The sequence below is a fragment of the Larimichthys crocea genome, chromosome XV (genome assembly GCF_000972845.2).
Source record: "Larimichthys crocea isolate SSNF chromosome XV, L_crocea_2.0, whole genome shotgun sequence".
NCBI classification, from domain to species: Eukaryota; Metazoa; Chordata; class Actinopteri; family Sciaenidae; genus Larimichthys; species Larimichthys crocea.
In genome coordinates this window covers 2,666,361-2,680,088 of record NC_040025.1, presented here as the reverse complement: position 1 = coordinate 2,680,088, position 13,728 = coordinate 2,666,361, and the positions used below count along the sequence as shown (strand labels likewise).

Here is a 13,728-nt window from a genome sequence, read left to right as displayed (position 1 = left end):
GGTCTTACCAGGACAAAGTGGCCTCAGCAGCATCCTTCACCCTCATTGAAGCTGGGTTGTGCTCCTTTTCTCCTTTATGTCGGACTTCCTGTTCCTGGCGGGACTTGCTGCCAGAGATTCCAAGCTCCACAATCTCCAAAACCTCTACCAAACAATCCTGATCCAAACAATAAAGAAAGAATCTCAGAGCAGGAGTGCACCGTTTTGTAAATGGAGCTTAGGCTAGACTGGACAGAATTATCAACAAAATGTTCCTCTAATCTTCTTTTTTAATCATTTCGCTGACAGAATTCATGACGATCCAATTTTCTGTAGGGTTTTGGTAGAGTTTAGTTTTACAAAAACAAATAATATTTCAATCAATTTCATTCTCAAATTTATATAGAGAGAGAAATGCTACCTTCTCATCCAGCATGTCAGGGTGTTCTGTGAGCCACACACAAAGAAACTGGAAGGCAGCTACAATCATGGAGTGGAGGCTCGGGACTGAAGAGGAGCGGGACGGCTACACTGGTACACAATGTACCCACATATAGAGCTGACGGCACGTTTACGGTCTGCAGAGTCTACTCCCACCTTTACCTGGTTAAGACAGAAAACACACGAAAATCTTTATTTTTCTGTATATATGAACGATCTTTGTAGGGCTTTATGGTCAGTGAACTAAATAAAGACCATTTGATTTTTTTGCAGTAATAAATAAAAGTTAATTACATTATGTGTTAAAACTAGCATTTATGTAAATTAAAAAATCTCAGTAACCTCTGCCCTCTTCAATGTGTGACACCAAATGTCAGACATTTACTTTTATAGCCAATTGTGAGCTATTTGGCGTCTACTAGTTCCCACCGTCATTACCAGGCAGAGATATGATAAGTGTCCGTGAAATGAATACAACACAGAATAGCAGGACCTTCCCTTAAGTGGACTGCAGCTATTGTAGTAATTAATACACCGTGAGTTTCCTGCTCCATGTTGTCAAAATGTTGCTGTGCAACCAGTCTGTTGCTGCCCGACTGGGGAACTGTGTTGACAGTTTAGGAGCAACTCTCTTGTGACGCACTGTCTGACTTCCACATGAACAACCTCTGCTTTGTTTCTCCGGTGAGGCTCACAGGAGGTGTGCTAGTTAACTGAGGTTAAGATCGATTTAAATTGTTTTGTAACGGGTTACTTTCAGGCCATCTGTTGCCACAGTAACAGGCGGATTCAGTTTCTTGAATAGGTCTTGTGTGTCAGCCTTCTTGGAGGGGCAAATCCAGGATTTACCTTCACACCGACTGTAGTTTTTATAAAGTGATGATTGAAGTGGCAATATAAAGAGTTTTTGGGGGGTGAGTAACACGGGAGAACTGAAAGCTGTACAGCAGTCTCACCTTGGCCTGGCCCGTTAGTAATGATTGCAGATTGCTAGTCTCTGTGCTGTTTGGACATTGTAGCTTTACCTTGGCAAGCCCAGCCACGCTCCAGGGCAGCCAGTGAAATCTCATGTCCTGCCTCCACTGGGAGTTGAGTCTCTGAGTGACCAGGTGGATGCGGCGCACCAGCAGGCCGGCCGCCGTATCTGGAAGAGCTAGACCAATAACACCCCGAAATACCAACAACCGCAAAGAATAGAGCAAAGCAAGATGCAGGCAACAAGGCATGCATTAGAATAAAGTCAGTACAGTACACAATGCTGAGAAATAGATAAACTGCTAAGGAATAGGGCTGAGCGACCAAGTTTTGACCTGGAAAGAAAACGTTGCCTACAATAACATGAAACATGAATATACTGTTTGTGTGCCTTGTGGCTTGATTATGTTGAGGCTTCTGTATTAAGCCTCATTGGCTCCAATTTTAGAAAGCAGGCCTAAGATTATCTAAATTTATAATGAGCAAAAAAAAAAAAAAATTTATAATGAGCAAAAAAAAAAAAAAATCCCATCTCATGCTGAAGTGCCTGCAGTATATGAATCCACAATCAGACTACTGCCCACTCTCGAGTTTTGTTTTTCCTGTCCAGCACTGAGCCTCACAACACAATGTAACCGTCCTGTCCCACAGGAACCCGGCAGAACCCTCCCCCAACCCACATTTCCTGTCGCCTCTAAGCAACACAGTGTTCAGTGAAAATAAACTTGTGGCCTAAATTAAATGAGATTGTCATTATCTATTTAATTTTAAATGAATCAAAAAAACGCCTCTCACATCATGTGCATCACGTTATTTTCATCAAATGTTCGCTCAGCCCTACTGAGAAAAATACAAAATCTTTCAATAAAAAGATTTTGAGAAAGCAACACTGTTGCAACCAATCAATTTAGAGAGAAATTGCAAACAGTCAAGGCGCATCTCAGCGCCAAACAGCACTGCATCACAGCAAATAACTTGAGTTTCACCTACATAGGCATTTTACCCAACGCTTCTTAACTCTGAACACCACCTTAACCACGTTAGCTATAAAGGAACAAATGTGTTAATGAGTTACATTTTCTGCACTGTTCAGCCAGCAGGTACTGATCATGAAACAATGCTCCAGTAAGCCTGTTATGCAAAGCTAGCACCATCATGTTAATTCACCAAGCTTGAGGATATTAGTTTACGTGGAGCAGCTGGGTCTTTTACCATAGTCTCGGAGTAGGGCCTGGGCAGGGCGCTCGGAGTCTGGGCTGGTGGCCTCCATGCTGCCCCCGCTAGTGAAACTAATGCCACTGTTGGTGCGGCTGTGACTCTGACTTCTCACAGTCACGTTGCTCCCGTCTATACTTCCCTACGACCGCAAAAACACAGAAGTCTTAGCGTCCAGTTCATCACACTGCTTCTAGCATCATAAAATATTAATCGTTTATCAGTAGGTAGCAGTATTGATCTGAGCCTTACCGTTTCTGTCTGTGCACCGATGGACTCCAACAGCGCTGAGTCTTGAACAATATTTAGCATTGCACCTGATGGGGAAGGAGGGAAGAAGTCAATAATAAACCATTAAAACAGAATAATATAAAGACTTTAAAATCTGAGTAAATATAAAGAAGAAGCCAGCAGATACCCAGGATGAGCTGTGTGTTGGTGGGGTCAGTCTCAGTCTGCAGTGCTCCTATGAGGACATTGACGAGACGAAGCCTCAGGGACAGGAAAGACACGGGCTGGTCGTGAGGCCACCCATCCTCTTCATTGAACTTTCCCTCCAACAGAACCTGGAGCACAGCATCAACATGGTAAAGAACATGACAAACTTTAATGCAAGTGGCTTCATGATGTGGAAAATGTTTCAACAAGGATTTCACATCAGCTACGAGGAAAAGCTGCAATGACAAAAACAATTTCATTCACAGCCCTAACAGAAAAACATTACATTCTGCATTTAAGTGTCAGATTCCAATACATAAAGTGTACAGATACTAGAGCTGTCACCTCAGATTTGATGTTGCCAAAGTGATGCGGCAAGGGCAGCATGGCAAGCAGGATGTTGATGGATGCTCTCCTCAGGTCGGTAGGATTTACATACATCTTGAATTTGGACAGCTCCCTGTCAGTGAAAGAAATTTTATGGACTTCAAGAAAGGCAATATTCTCAAAACCTCTGAAGAGAAATCGCAGCTGACTGATCGAAAACTTGTGTGAGATACTGCCAGTCTCACCTGTCTGGTACAATAGTCTCCAGGGCAGCTATGAAGTACGGCACCACCACGTTGATGCCCTTCAGGTCGGTACAGAAGAGAGAGGAAGAGTTGAGAATGATAGAAGCCAGAACTGGTCTACAGATGAAATCGGAGATCTGGAGACCCTGAATCAGGACCATGTAGAATCTGCAGAAAGAGAAAGACGATTGCAGAGTTTAAAATAAAAAACATCTGACAAAACCAAAAACAGTTTGTGATCGTTTGAATTCAGCATGATAACTTGACTCTCTTACCTGGACAGGTAAACAGGCAGAATCTCTTCTCCGGTTTTCTTGCTACAGAAAATGCGGCAGAGAGTCCCGCAGGCTTCAGCTCGTCCTGCCTCGTAGCTCTCTGGGAACTCATTGGCATCAAACAGGGGGTTGGACACCATGGAGTCTGTGGACATTTGGGAACCCTTTCTTCTCAGCTCCAGACCTACTTGAGTGGCTATCGCTGTAGAGAGTGGGAAGAAACAGAGAATGAAAGGACCCTGAATTGTGATGTGGTCATTAGTAAACATGCATGTATGAGAAACAAGCAAACATAGACATGTAGCTACTATATGCACACTACAATAAAAAGTAAACAGAGTCAAAATTTGAAAAAAATAAAAGCACCATAAAGCAGACATTTAATCGCTATTACAACGAGAGGGAACAAAGACTTTAATGACTGCAAACACACATCCACACACACACGCACACCTACATCATTTAAAAGCATTCAAAAGGGAACTCTGACACAAAGAGTTTGACATAAAAGTTCTACCTATCGCTGTCACAAAGCATGACCAAGTGTAGTGCGCTGGCAATAAAATGGTTTACGCTGCAAAATCCCTGTGTCAGCTCCCTCGCTGTTGCATTTATATGACTGTCACTCAAGGTACAGAACATTCACTTCATGCATTGAGGCACCAAACCAATAAAATCAAAACTCAAGTGAACTGACAATACAAAAGGAAATTTACAAAAAACATTAATGCTGAACTTGAGGGGAGAGGGGGGTCTGAAACTAAATAATAAGGATTAGTGTGACCCAAAGGAACAAAAGAAAAAAAAGAAAATGAAAACTTAAAAAAAACAGGGTGGCGTTGTCACGAACTGGCAACATTATGGTTGAGACAAGTGGTCAGTTGGTGAAACCCATTCCATCACCTTTGGAGAAACGCTGAGAGAACGCTGGTGAACTTTTATATATATATGTACATATATATAAATATGACAAGCAGTGGAAGGGACAGAAAAAACAATGGCGATGATCATGAGGAACTCAACTAAAAAGCAGGAAGACTTGTCAAGAAACGCAAATCAAGTGAGGAAAAAAAGCTGCCGTTCCTACTTACAAGATTTATAAGAAAGGAGAATTTGGATAAAAGAGGCTGCAAGATAACAGAAATAGTGGAGAGACACAAAATCAAAGCAGATCCAATATTTTGGGATCAATTCATATCAGGCATGAATTGTTTTGTTTCTTTTTTTGTTCTCCTCAATACATGACTTTTGACCCATTACAACTCTTTAACATTAATCAGACATGGTAGACACGTGCAAGACACTACACCAAAAAGAGAAAAATAATGGAGAGCCAATGATGAGCCAAATTTCTTTAAAAACCATCTAGTCTATGTGCTGTCACTGACTCCTCTAGTGATGATTTTTACCAATAAAATGAAGACCTTAGCATATGGTTATAGACTATATGCAGTTTAGGCCAGGTTTAAATAGTTGGTAGATGTAAATGGATTAGAATCAGATGGAAATCTCATACCAGGCCACTTCTAACCAAGCCCTCCACATCCAGAAAGGTACAAAGAAGTTTCAGAGAAGATGGTGAAAAAAGGAAAGGATATCCCAATGACATACAGTCAACAAAAAAATAAAATAAAAAAAGATAACAGACTAAAAACACAGATAACTCCACAAAAACACGTACTAATGAACAGCAACAAAACACCCACCTGCCCATGCATAAAGGAAACTCTATTAGCCACCATCTCGCTTCTTACCAGTCATGCTGGGGTCTCGGCTGAGGCCGCTGTGGAGCTTACAGTGGACCAGAGCGGCGTCGAAAAGCCACTGGCCGAACAGGTTGAGGATGCTGTTGACCTTTGGCCGTGCCGGGGCCGGCAGTGGCCGGGACTCCCAGCTGCTCTGGTTGGGGCTGGAGAGGAGGGTCGGGGAGGACGAAGTTTGCTGCTGCTGCTGTTGCTGCTGGGATGCTTTGGTTGGTTGACTGCTGCTGCTCTGCAGGGTGGAGAGGGACAGAGGAAGATGTTTCAGCTGGACTGCTGTAGATGACATCACTAGTGGAACTAGCAGAACATGTGTGAACTCACAGTTGAACTCTTGCTCGTGGTTTTGGTGACCACTGTATGCCGTTGTTTGCGGCTGTGCGGGGGCGTGGTGTTGGTGATGGACGGGGGCGGGGACATGCTCATTCTGTTGACTGGGGTGGGCGGGGCACTGTCGGCTCTGGGACGTGATATACCTGTAGACAGGAAGGTAGAAGTGAGCTGAAGAACTTTGGTTACCTGTTTTCACCTCCATAGAAGTTGATTAGTAAACTGTAACGTATATTGTTACGTGCGTAAATAGAATCAATTGAAGCCGTTTTCCCATTTCTACTGTTATGAGAGAAAAAAGAAAAACGGCTTCAGAGTGGGTGAGTCAATCATAGACGATAATAATTCGTAGACATGCAAAACAACGGGTTAGATACGAATCAGTGGTAATTGACATCCATCCGTTTTGATTGATGTTTTGTGCCCCTAAGACACCATTTGTCCGTGATCTGGTAGCTTAGTCTGAATGTTTGGGACTATAGCAAGACTAATCCCAGTTGTTAATATCATCACCACCAATGAATAGCCCATGTCATTACATGACGTATCAGCTGGTGTCTGTACCATGAGAAAGCAGCACTGGACAAAAAGTGAACACCCTCTCCCGTACATCTTTCTTTTCAACAGAGACACCTACAGCGTGAAGAGAAAAATACACACTGAAATGTTTCTATTCAAATGTTGAAAAAAGATTTTACTGACTGACATCCTCCATCTTGGTTTTACTCAGGCGTAGCGCCAGAATAACAACTGGAAAGCAGCAAAACTGTTACAAGAATTGAATGCTGGAAACGGCTGGTGATTGTTCAAATTACTTGAATCACATAAAATGACACTTTTGTGGAACTGTTTTGATTTTTTTTAATTCACTGGTGTAACTTGAAATTATGTCTGCTTTTATTTTTGTCAAAGTAACATCTCTTTGCATGTAATGCAGGACAGGCTTTGACCTCAGTCCATGCTAAAATGATGTAACCTTGACAATAGTAAAAGTGTGATGAATGTGAGGGTTACCTTTCTAAAGCAGGTAGCTGGCTAGAAGGTAGGAACAACATTTTTAACAAATACAATAAACAATACAAATATGCAAAGAAAACCCATGTGGGATGTCACTGCGATTGTTTTTCATTCTGAAACTCTGCTGGCTTTTCAACATTTACACCAAACCACTCCCTCTTATATGCAACACGACATTTCATTTTCATTTAAACTCAGCATCCTCTTACCCAAGAAAGCATCCACTAGGCAGCTGACGCCCCTCATGGCCCTGAAAAAGATCTGGGGTAGCTGTTTCAAACACGGATGCAGCACCACCTCATGAGGGATACCGCTGGAGTTAAGGAACTGCTCCTGAAACTTTGGAGTGGTGCTCACTATCGCAGGGTTGCTCAGATCCACTGGGTTGCTAGAAACAAACAGAGAAAGACGCAAATTCATGCTTGCAGATGCAACTAGAGCATATTTGGATTTATCTGATATCTGACTCTGTCGTGGCTTGGCAAAGCATGGAATCAGTTCTCTGACATTTAATATTGTCAGCACTGACGGAGATGATGACGGAGCGATATTGACATTCTGAACACATTTGGAACTAACCACAAAAAAACACGATTGAGAGCGTCAAACTTGTTTCTAAGCCTGTGGCTGTAGTGCCACCAGGAATGAATACAGGAAAGAAGAAATGATGAATTCATATAAAAAGAGCCACCAAATGAGTTTAGACTTCCTGTAGATCAGGAAGTAGAGTACATAGAGAAAAAAAATATATGATGATAAGAGAGTGATATGAGGTACTTCTTTAGTTCCAGTCTGTTCTACAACTTCTCTGTCTCTTAGAACACATGAAAAAAAATCATCTGTGTAACTAACAGAAGGTTTTACAGGGATAGAGGAGGATAGAGCCCAGAAAAAAATGAGTATATGCACCTCAGCATGTGGAGAAAGCGGTACCACGTCTGTGCCACACAGTCGTTGTCCATCTCTAAAGGAATCAGGTTGGCATCTTCATCAGGAACTTTGAACGGTGGGAAGTTAGGTCCGTGGGTGAAGCGCAAAAGTCTGGATTGAAGAAGGGTGAAAGGAACGTACAGATGATCACAGACATATTTCTCACTTCAGACGCTACTACTGTCAAACTTTTTTACTGTTTACTTCTCCCGTCTGTGGACACAGGAGTTCAACAGGTTAGACGAGTTAAATGACCTGCTGTCTTAACTCATATCAAACAATCCAACAATCCTTCAAACATAAACAAAACACACTTTCAGTGACAAGCTGTATGAAACCTTTTTTAGTATGTTATGCTATGTGCAGTTAAGTTGATGCATTTCTAACCTGGAGGTCAGGGCACAGGCCACTCTGCTCCACTGCTCTACAACAGGAGGGTGGTGTCTCCAATTGGCCAGCATCTCCCTCGCTGTCTTCCAATATGGTGGTGTGGGAAAGCAGCGGGCACATGCCAGTAACCACACCTCAAACAGCACTGCCATCAGTTTCTCTGCCAGTTTCTCTGCCACCCCGACTAAAAGAGAGCAACATACCAGGGGATTATTGACATTAGAGATCATTATTAACAACCAAGTAAATACACCAAGAGGGGGTAGCGTGGCACAGGGGGAGACATACCTCCAACTGTGGGCGGGGCAAGTAATGTGTCGTTGATGCGAAGCAAGAAGAGCAGCAGCACCTCCCAGGTTTCCCTCACCATGGAAACAGACTCGCGTGCCAATTTCTGGACTGCAGTCAGAACTTGCTGGCACAGCCTGATGTGGTTCAGACTGTGCTGTTCAGGCCTGGGGGAGACACGGAGTGTTTGAAGTAAGGAGACAGAGAGGAAAAGGGAAGGAAAGAAGGAGGCATTACTGGTGACATCAGCAGTTGGAGATTTATGCAGGATAACAGACAAGAGCACAAATATGCATTTCAATTTAAAAACTACAGCTAACGGGAGATAAAAGCTCATGTGAGAACACTTCTGACATACCTTGGTACAAAGACGTTGTAGAGATGTTTGAGGATGGTTTGGACGTACATATTGGGCTCCTTGACCACGGGCTGAGGCATCGAGTCCCTGGGCGACACCAGAGCCATCATCCAGTCTGTGTACACATCCACACACAGCTTGACAGTGTCCCCTTCAAGGGGGAGGGTGAGGCCATAACACAGAACCTCCATGGTCCACTTTACCTGGGGAATAAAACAGTTCTCATTAATACATGAGAACGTTTAGAGCTTTTGTAGCATACTGCTGTCAGCGTGTTACATATCCCGCTGCACATGACATAAAAAGAGAACAACAGCTCTCAAGACATGTTTCATACAGTGTCATATTCTGCCGAACAATACTCCACCTTTGTGTCCGTCTGTGTAATGTCATGTGAGTAACCATGAGTAACCAGTCTAGCACATCTCATTTAGTGTCTCATAACAAGGAAGGCCAAAGGTTTAGGGTAAGATGATGATGGCAATAACAATACACCGCCTCTCAGACTAGATGAATTCAAAAGGCACGTGATGCATGAAAGCCAGTTTAATGTTACCATTTAAACACGAATTCATACGAATCAAAGATGAAGACGATGTTTTACTGCTCAGTCCAATCCTGTGTTTTTTTTTTTATGTATTTCTCTCACAAATTACAGCTACGTACTTTAACCCGAAGTCAGCTTTCATATAACAGCTTTCCCACGACAGCAACATTTTGTAAAAAATGTTCTGCAGTGTTTTGTGTATCGGGTGGGAGTCAGCATGGATCAGTCGTGGTAGGAAGGCTTATCCGAGCTTTATCCTCCGCGTGAAGCGAAGTTCAAAGCCGCAGCAGCAGCACTCCAGATGCACGGCGCACCTGAGAGATATTGCTGAAATATTTTTAACTCAAGGGTAAGCTCTTCTCACATCTCTCCCTTCCTGACGCACGCTCATATCATTAATTGAAACTCCCGACTTGCTCTGAGCTCCGCGGTTCGCTTGCTCACAGCGGCGTGTGTTTCATCGGAGCACGAGGGAGATGTTTTCTGACAGCTGCTGTATACAGAGTACACAAACAAAAGATTAGAAATTGATCTGGATTTTAATGGCCGATCTCACTCCATCATAAACTGGTTGGATCAGCAAGAGACATCCCTATGAAACACAGTATGCGCCTTAGAGGCTTTATCTTTATAGATATTAAAATAGCCACTTACAAGTATTTTTCTTGCAAAATATACACACAGTCCATAACATAGGTACCCAAACTGTTCACGTTTATTAACATGGAAGGTTAAGTGAAGGGGGAACTGTAACAACAGCCCTGAATGTCTGCTGTGTTTCAGGCCAGATAGGAAAAGCTATCTCTGTACCACTTCAGCAGTCACGCCTTCATATGCTAGAGTAGCTACACCAAAGATACTGAGTATGAAAACATACGACAGCCTGACTGGGTTTTGCCTAATGGCACTTGAATGGATTTTGAGAGCATGAGAGAAAAAAGGACTCTGATCTCATGACATAAAAATTTAACTCTTCAGCTTCAATGCCCAGAATTGCAGCTGGTAAATCACCGTCTGCACATGACGCGTACTATCATCCCTAGAGTGAACACGGCGGTGCATCGTGCCATGATTTTAATGGCAGGAACAGGGAAATGGGTTTTTAGATTTAGGGAATGATAAACAAAGCTAAATATAGAAAGGTCCTTGAATAAATCCTGCTCCGCAGTGCATGCAGCCTCGTGACACAATGACACAGAGCACAAATCTAACATAGGACTGGTCCTTGTCACAAAGTTTTCCAGCGGGCCCAGCTGGAGACACGATTTACAGAAAAGCTTGAGTGCATGTGTAGAAGTTGAGTGCAGTGTGATGAGACACTGCACAAATCTAGGTGTGCACATCTGATCAATCCTTTTATACATATGCACTTTAATGTGTCCTCATTGGATATAATGTTTACACTTAAAATTAAGTTAATGTCATTGACTTGAGGGAGGGGATGCAGTTTAATTTTATTTCCAATGTCTTGTTCTATGTTTAACAATATCTAGGCAGTGCAGCTTATGTCTGCTACTTAAGATGACTCCATCGATGTAGGAGGCTGCTCCTTGAATCATTTGAACTGCATCACTGTGGTGCCACACAGCAGTATGTGCACATTCAAACATGCTATTAATAGTTTATACTCAGAGGTTTTTACTGATCGCACCATGTTGTTTATACCACTTTCCGTGGAAGGTGAAGTACACGCAAAAGTAGATTTAAATGTGGGTTTGATTTGAGTGGAAGGCAATTTGTCATCAAATCATATGGGAATAGGATCTGAAGCCGACATGCTCTCCAAAGTTTTCGGTGACTGATAGACCAAAGCTTTAAGAAGACACAAAGCATAAACAGCGTGGACCTCGTCCTCACCTCCTTGTCCGTCTTGAGGATGTTCTCCGTGGCGACGGGGCTCACGGCCGTGCCCAGAGGCTTGACCACGGCATTTGCCACCTCCGTGCCCACGGTGGTGGGATAGGTGTGCAGAACGCTGAGGTGGCCCTGGTCACTCTGCACCACCAGCTGCAGCGAGCGCCACTCGGAGTACATGCTGCTGATGTTGGCTGCACCGCTCGACTACTCACGCCTCCTGCCTCCACCTGCGAGACGCACAAATCCAAGAGTTAGGGCAAGTTGGTGAAAATTGTGAATAGGCTGCTTGGCTGGTATCTAGCACCCATACAGTTGTGAGGACACGGCTGTCAATAGAAACATACACAGAACTATAAAAACAGATTAATCAAGCAGTATTTTGACGTGTGATTTACGTATATAGCTTATTTTACTGGAAGGAGAATGGAAGATTAAAACATTAGCAACGACTGAAACTTAAACAGTGTTAGAGCTGTTATCATCTGGCTGCATACGTAGAGAAATAAATGTGCATTGATGTAGCCACAGTTTGACACTAGAGGACTCATCACTGTGTGTCGTTGCTAACGCTCCTTCCGCAGTAAACAAAAAAGTCTCACGCCTAGCATTACATAGCATATGTGAGCTAAACACCACACCACCCACCCTTTATGCCCTGTACGCTTAGATGAAGTCATGAAATAAAACATAGCGTATAATAAAACCCTGCGTCGATAAACAATCACAACCAGGAAACGATTAGCTGCGCTAGCGTTAGCCATCATCAAAACATCTTCCTTATCCTGCGATGACATTTAGCTGAAAGTTAGCTGCTGGCTGGACTTCCTCCTCACAAAAACACGTCTTTCTGGATGAGACAATAAGCTGCAGTCAAGGGTAAAAAACACAGGCGGTGGTGTGTGCTAACTTCTCACTTATCTCAAACTACGCTGTAGTTGATCCGCTGCTAGCTGGCGGAGCTAGCGGAGCTAACGTTTCGCAGCGCTAGCTGACATTAGCCGCGCTGGCTACCTAACTTTGAGAAAGACGCTAACGTTTGCTCGCTGGCTGAGGGGGAACAGTGAGTTTTACCGTTTACCTGGACCAGCTGGAAATGTTGTCATAACAGAGCTCTGAAACTCGCAGTTTGTGCTTTCTATGTTTCCTGGTCTACACCATAACAGCCTCCATCTTCGCAATGTCAAGGCTTGGATATTGCAGCATGACGGGCTAACGGGAAACCGGATCCGTGGATCGACGCCCCCTGCTGGGCTGGTACTGCAGCTGCAGCGGCGCTGACGCCTCCTTCAGCTGCTCGTGGTGAACTCTTGTCTCTCTGTCAGGTGTTGAACAGTTGACAAATGATTTTGTTTTAAGGGTCAAAGAAAAATAATATGCTCTGATCAATTGCATGTTTTAATCTCTGGGAGGTTTTCGTGATGTTCGGGGGCTTTGGTCATCAGTTTTACTTTCACTAATGTTGGGTGATTTTCACCCACACAATTCTTGTCATGTGATTTTCATTGTGTTGCTGCTGTCTGAGTTGCATGGGCTGCTCACTGATGTCATTAATGTTATGTTTGTTTCCCTCCTCCCATTTATGTTTTTTTTAAGAGGCATGGTTTTCACCCGACGTTAGTGATAGTGAGTGCCATTTTTTGTCTATCTACAATCTGATGCAGAAAGACTGTGCCTTCACCAGACAAAGCTCACATGTCCCAGGAATGGGTGGACCAAAGAACAAGTTCCAGGCTCCATTATTTTTTGTTAGGAAATTTCTCGTTAAGATTACCTGATTTTTCAATAATTTTGCTGCCTTTTAAAAGGGTCCCCCATGGTACCTTTTATTTTATTTTAAGATAAGATAAGATAAGATAATACTTTATTGAACCCACAACGGGGAAATTCACTTATTACAGCAGCGAAAAATAGAAACCAAGGAGGGAAACACAAGTGTACATATTTACAAAAAGTACTAGAGTATAATGTGCAGGTTTACGAATGTGCAGATTTGCTAGACAAGTACTAGGGTAGAATTTTTTGTGTGATTATTATTATTAAAGAAGAGTACTACAATTTGGCATACAGTGTTGTACTTTTACATAAATTGATGAATTTTATATTTTATCCAGGATATTACATTGGGTAAAATATACCTGACGTTAGTGATGGTGTTACTTATTTTAACATTAGTGTTCTAGGGTTAATGCCCAATAATTTTACACCCAGAAAGAATTTGCTTTGGTCGATGACAATGATAAACATAGTAGGATGAAGGTACCTAGAAGTAACATGGTTTAAAAAATGAAACAAGGAATTAGACATGATAGATTATCTGGAACAGTTTTGCAGAAGGTTTGACTCTAAGTCTTCTGAA

The 13,728-nt window shown here is 42.8% G+C and overlaps 1 protein-coding gene across 1 annotated transcript in view; it reads right to left on the bottom strand.

Moving 5' to 3' along the window:
- Positions 1 to 12,653, bottom strand: part of LOC104929167 (Ral GTPase activating protein non-catalytic subunit beta) — a 26,194-nt gene extending 13,541 nt beyond the window's left edge. The window contains exons 1-16 of the mRNA XM_019270962.2: positions 12,451 to 12,653; positions 11,373 to 11,599; positions 8,969 to 9,171; positions 8,611 to 8,777; positions 8,320 to 8,506; positions 7,912 to 8,043; positions 7,212 to 7,390; positions 5,980 to 6,131; positions 5,650 to 5,887; positions 3,896 to 4,097; positions 3,621 to 3,788; positions 3,394 to 3,508; positions 3,029 to 3,176; positions 2,863 to 2,927; positions 2,608 to 2,752; positions 1,446 to 1,573 (exon numbers count right to left, since the gene is read on the bottom strand). Coding sequence (XP_019126507.2) covers positions 1,446 to 1,573; positions 2,608 to 2,752; positions 2,863 to 2,927; positions 3,029 to 3,176; positions 3,394 to 3,508; positions 3,621 to 3,788; positions 3,896 to 4,097; positions 5,650 to 5,887; positions 5,980 to 6,131; positions 7,212 to 7,390; positions 7,912 to 8,043; positions 8,320 to 8,506; positions 8,611 to 8,777; positions 8,969 to 9,171; positions 11,373 to 11,549 — 2,406 coding nt within the window. The 5' untranslated portion in view covers positions 11,550 to 11,599; positions 12,451 to 12,653. The remainder of the gene's footprint in view (positions 1 to 1,445; positions 1,574 to 2,607; positions 2,753 to 2,862; positions 2,928 to 3,028; positions 3,177 to 3,393; positions 3,509 to 3,620; positions 3,789 to 3,895; positions 4,098 to 5,649; positions 5,888 to 5,979; positions 6,132 to 7,211; positions 7,391 to 7,911; positions 8,044 to 8,319; positions 8,507 to 8,610; positions 8,778 to 8,968; positions 9,172 to 11,372; positions 11,600 to 12,450) is intronic.
- Between the last annotated feature and the right edge of the window lie 1,075 nt (positions 12,654 to 13,728).